This window comes from Bactrocera latifrons, unplaced genomic scaffold (assembly GCF_001853355.1).
Source record: "Bactrocera latifrons isolate USDA-ARS-PBARC rearing strain unplaced genomic scaffold, ASM185335v1 scaffold_620, whole genome shotgun sequence".
Classification (NCBI taxonomy): domain Eukaryota; kingdom Metazoa; phylum Arthropoda; class Insecta; order Diptera; family Tephritidae; genus Bactrocera; species Bactrocera latifrons.
The window spans coordinates 115,635-120,462 of record NW_017537291.1 but is presented as its reverse complement, the minus strand read 5'-3'; the positions used below and the strand labels follow the sequence as shown (position 1 = coordinate 120,462).

General features: G+C 32.2%; 1 protein-coding gene across 2 annotated transcripts in view; it reads right to left on the bottom strand.

The window, feature by feature from the left end:
- The window catches only part of LOC108975189 (SEC14-like protein 2), a 23,255-nt gene that overhangs the window by 10,308 nt on the left and 8,119 nt on the right, over positions 1-4,828 (bottom strand). The window contains exon 1 of one of the 2 annotated variants that reach the window (XM_018943529.1): positions 3,348-4,608. The exons of the other annotated variant lie outside the window; for it this stretch is intronic. Within the exon in view, the coding sequence (XP_018799074.1) occupies positions 3,348-3,398 (51 nt within the window). The 5' untranslated portion in view covers positions 3,399-4,608. Of the gene's footprint in view, positions 1-3,347; positions 4,609-4,828 lie in introns of those variants that run through there. 2 annotated transcript variants of the gene reach the window in all.

Here is a 4,828-nt window from a genome sequence, read left to right as displayed (position 1 = left end):
TCCAGTAAGTTAGCCTTGAGATTCAGATCGAAAAAACCTGTAAATCTTTATGAGTCGACAATTAAAGCATTGGCACTTGCTTTCTACATATTAATGATTTCTCGTCGTGACTAAAGGTAKAGTAGTTGTATTGTTTTTATTTAATACGGTTAATTATTTCTCTAAATGGCTCGAGTTTGATTTATAAAATGAATATTCATAAGGCAATTTTCTAAGTGAACTTTGAAATTGGGTTGTTCACATTAACCCATAAATTCGAGAGGTWAATTTTTTGACTACGAYGAGAAGTTAAATGTTTACTTATATTAAAATTTTGAAAAAGTCGGTAAAATATTTTAAGAAATATTTTAAAGTTGTAACTAAAGATGTAAACTACTACTAAGGGTCAAGTAGTATGTACATTTATGTTAATAAAGCAARACTAAATTTCCTGAGTTAATGMAAGATGCATGTTGGTACATTTACGGTTAACATTTATTCACTCACAAACAAGTATTTATATAATTTAGCTTTGTAAAGTTTACTTACTCAGGTTTTCTAAGTGATATTACGTTCACATGTCTGTTACAAAAGAGAAAATCATTATGACGTAATAAGAAGAAATCATTTTTAACGAATATTGGCCCAAAAGAACACTTAGTTAAAGAATCTATTACTCTGTTAAGTAATAACATAAACTCGATTACGTCTCAGCGTTACCCAATGTTGGTTGGAAAAAGTCAGCTGAAAAGAAGTTCAACTTTTTTTACAAATGTCACTATTTGTTCAATCTTTATTTTTTTTCGATCGCCATTGAATGAACCATATCTTCAAGTAGAGAATTTTCATAGCGCTGTTATAAATTTTGTTGAACAATTTTTTTACAAACTGGAAATTATTTAAATATTGTAAATTACATACTTATTATATTCTTAGTGTATTCTTAAATAATGTGGCTTAATTAGCTTTATTATATGACAAAGAAATTCTTTAATGGGGTTTTCTTTTATTTTCAAGGTGATGATTAATGTATTTCAAGAAGTAGGACAACTATTGGAATTTAAATTCTTTTTTAATTGACATCAAAAACTAGTTAAATGGCTAATCATTATATTTTTAGATTTAAGAAAATATTTTTTTTATTATAATTTAGAACGTGTGTGTTGAATTGCATAATTCCCCAAACTGGATGGACGGGCGCCTATAAATTCAAACATATTCATATATAATGATAGAAAAACCATAAAAAAATAAAAATAATGAATAATTTAAAATGTTTATCCATGCAAGATGTGAAAAATTGCAATAAAATCAATGACACTTGAAGTATATGGAAATGTACTTCTAGGAATTAATTAATGCAATATTCTTTATTCCATCAGTTAAGTCAAACGGGCTTGGTAAAGCTCCGGTGTTTATGAAACCCGACCGGTTTTCTTGCTTTTGCGGGGTCTTGCCTTAAATTCTTTTGGCCTTTTAATTTCTTTAATATTTTTGAATCGAATTTCCTACAGCGATAGCTGTCCAAGTAAACACAGGTATGTGACTTTATGTTCAGTCTATTTTGACAAATTTTCATAAATGCAGTAAGCACGACCACTAATAATGAAAATTTATCTCTAAAGCTCGCATTCTGTGAGGAAAATGTTTATTTAGATCTAACCTAAATCGTGTTTCTTGGAGTAGTTTAGTCCTAAAGTTAGGCTCCAGGCCACGTTGCATTTAGAAGAAATGACCATCTGGTGTAGCTTGCATGCTGAACGTATTACTATATATTTTTTCCGTAGAGTCCGGGTGGCACATTGAGCCTCGAAACGAATTATTGATTAATACTATATTAAACTAAATAAGGAGCTATTGAAGCAGGACGGCGCAACAAGTATCATTATCAAAAAAATATTCTGCAAATTAGCTACCTAAGTCATGTGATTTGATCTAATTACATTTCTTTTATAGGGACGTGACAATAATAAAAGGTGCGTTCCAAAGTAAACAGGACTTAAAAAAACAAAACAAATGGTTTTTTCGGCAAAATAAATTTATTTTATTCAAAAGAGTCTCCTTCTGCTTCAATATAGCTTTTTGCACGGTCTAAAAGCATGTCGAATGAGTGTTTTAGCTCGTTTCCCGGTACGGCCACCAGTATGCCGGTGCAAGCCTTTTGAATGGCATTTACGACTGCATAACGCTTTCCTTTCATGGGCAAATGCATTTTGCCGAAAAGGAAGAAAAGGAAGAAAAGGAAGTCATATCAGGTGATTACGGAGAGTGGTTAATGGTTAAAATGTGTTGTTTGGTCAAATAATCGTTCTTCGAATGTTGGATTCTGAGCAATTTATGCGGAACAAACCGTGCACACACCTTTCCTAAGCCCAAATGTTCGGTCAAAATGCGATAAATGGAGGTTTTGGAGATGCTCAATTTTATTTCCAGGAATTGCAACGATGATTTCGGCTAATTTTTGATGAACTCACGCACAGTTTCGATAGAATTTCCCGGATCTTGATTGACCCACATGCTGATCGTCATTTATGTCGTCAAGACCACTTTGAAAACGTTGAAACCACTCGTACACTCTGCTATGGGACAGACAATGATCGTCATAAAAGTTTTAAAAAATTTATAATAAATTTGTTGTTGGCTCTTTGTTCGAAGCTCATTTTCGCACCGATAACAAAAAACATACTGACACTTAAACGCAATAACTTCAATTCTAATCAATGAAATGTCATGAAATTCTCACTCTACAATCGATAAAGAGAGTTGATTCTAACTAGTCGACATATAGATGTCGCACCATGGGGCGCTAAATTCAAAAATTCATGTTTACTTTGGAACGCACCTTGTATAACGGACTCTGCTAATAAACCAGAGGCTTAAACATATAGTACTTTGAATAAGTAAATATCTATTATATGTTTTCAACAACGTTAAATTTTCATCATATTTACTTATAAAAAGGCGGATAGGTACGAATGCTTTTTAAAATAATCACATGCTCTGCCTGTCATTTTATTGAAATAATAATCTCAATCATCAACCAAATATGTTAGTTCATAAATGTCTTCAGTCTATACCCCTTAGTATGAGTAATATAAGCGCGCTTTGAAATTCCAAGAGGCAAAACTAATTATTAACCTCCACTTTCCCTAAAGGGTTCTCATGTACATATGTATATATTATTCATTATTATTCAGTCAACAAGTGTTTAAGATAACATTGAATGCGCCAATTGCACATACGAGCTCGTAGTGGTTTAATGTATTTACAAGTACAAAGTCATTCGCCTAGCACATAAATACGCTTACAAATCAATATTTACGCTTACTAACGCTTAATAATGCCAAGCAATCAATCAATTAACTCACCTGCTTCAAGGCAGTTTCCTGTGCATCGCTAATATTTGGCATATCGGACATGGTGATTTTACAGTTTATATAGTAGTTATAGTAATTTAATTCTTATTAACAGATACTTTAATGTAAGTACGTGGGTATTCGCAGGTAATTAAGTTTTCGACCCGCAAGTGGCGTGTAAAAATTTTAATAACAAATGTCTCTTTGTTTTGTAAACATGTATGTAAGTATGTAMACACGTTGTTCTCTAAGCGCATGCACTTGACTCTTGGAGCGCAAAAAGCTAAATGGTCAAACTGGCTGAAATGAGATTCTTTTTGTTTAGCCGGTCATTGGCGGGTTGCTCAACGCTGACGTACTGCGACGTTGTGTTGCTTATACTTTTGACTGTTTTGGTTGTTTAGCACTTTTGAAGTATGTACGAGTTTATTCTACTTGCTTTTTGTTATTTTTGTACTTTTATACATTTATTTTGCATTTTGTATATGTATATACATATGTACTTCTTAGAGATATTGTGCTTCGTAATTCTCGTCGCGTGTTTCTTTTTTATTTATTTATTTTATTTAATTTTTCAATTTGACTTTATTTGTAATTTTTTTCTTTGTTTGTCATTGAGCTTTTTCGTTGAATTGCCAAATTTAAGTTTCACTTTGTCACACAGTATGCATAATGTAATTAAGGTATGTAGACTCTTTTGTTAAGTATTTATATACTCCCGTTTGTATAACAAAAATGCGCAAAAGCTAAGCAATTCTCCCTCACTTTCTTCTAATTTTGCTTTATTATGCTGCGGATGCGAGCGGTAATTTTCTGTAATTTCGTTGCTTCTCTGTTATTGCCATTAAATGCAACGATCTCTGTAATAACAATAACACGTCAAAATGTCTCAGCTTCTTCTTCACTTTTGTTTTCGAATTTTTAGTTTCGCTTTCATTTATYTAATTTTATTGTTTTCTGAATTAATTTTCACTGGCTTAGTCAAACAACRTTAAATACTTGTATATTCTCAAGTTTGAGTTGCAACTTCAGAACTCGTTTGGTTACGCCTGCTTTTAGATACTAATGCGGAACTGGGCTATGCCTCGGTATATTAAGAGTGTATGCTAAACGCCGACAGGCATATCAAAGTTTATAGTGAACTTGTCTCTTGCTTCTTGGTTGTTGGCTGTTGACTGTTGGTTTATTGACTAACTACAGCTGAGTTGCTGTAAAATGCGCGAGTGCGAGTCTTATCGGACACGGTGAATGGGCACAAAAGGCACTGCAGGAAATTGCTTGGTGATGGATATGAAAATTTCGGTACTGCTATATTACTTAGATATGAATACCTATATTTGTAAATATATAACAGTGTAATACAGAAAACATAGAAAAATATAAACCTAAAGCAAAATTATAACAAAGCAAAAAAACTACATATATGTATGTTTGTATGTTTTTCGCTACTTTTGGATAATAAAAGTAAAAATTGGGTGATTTTGAAACTCTAC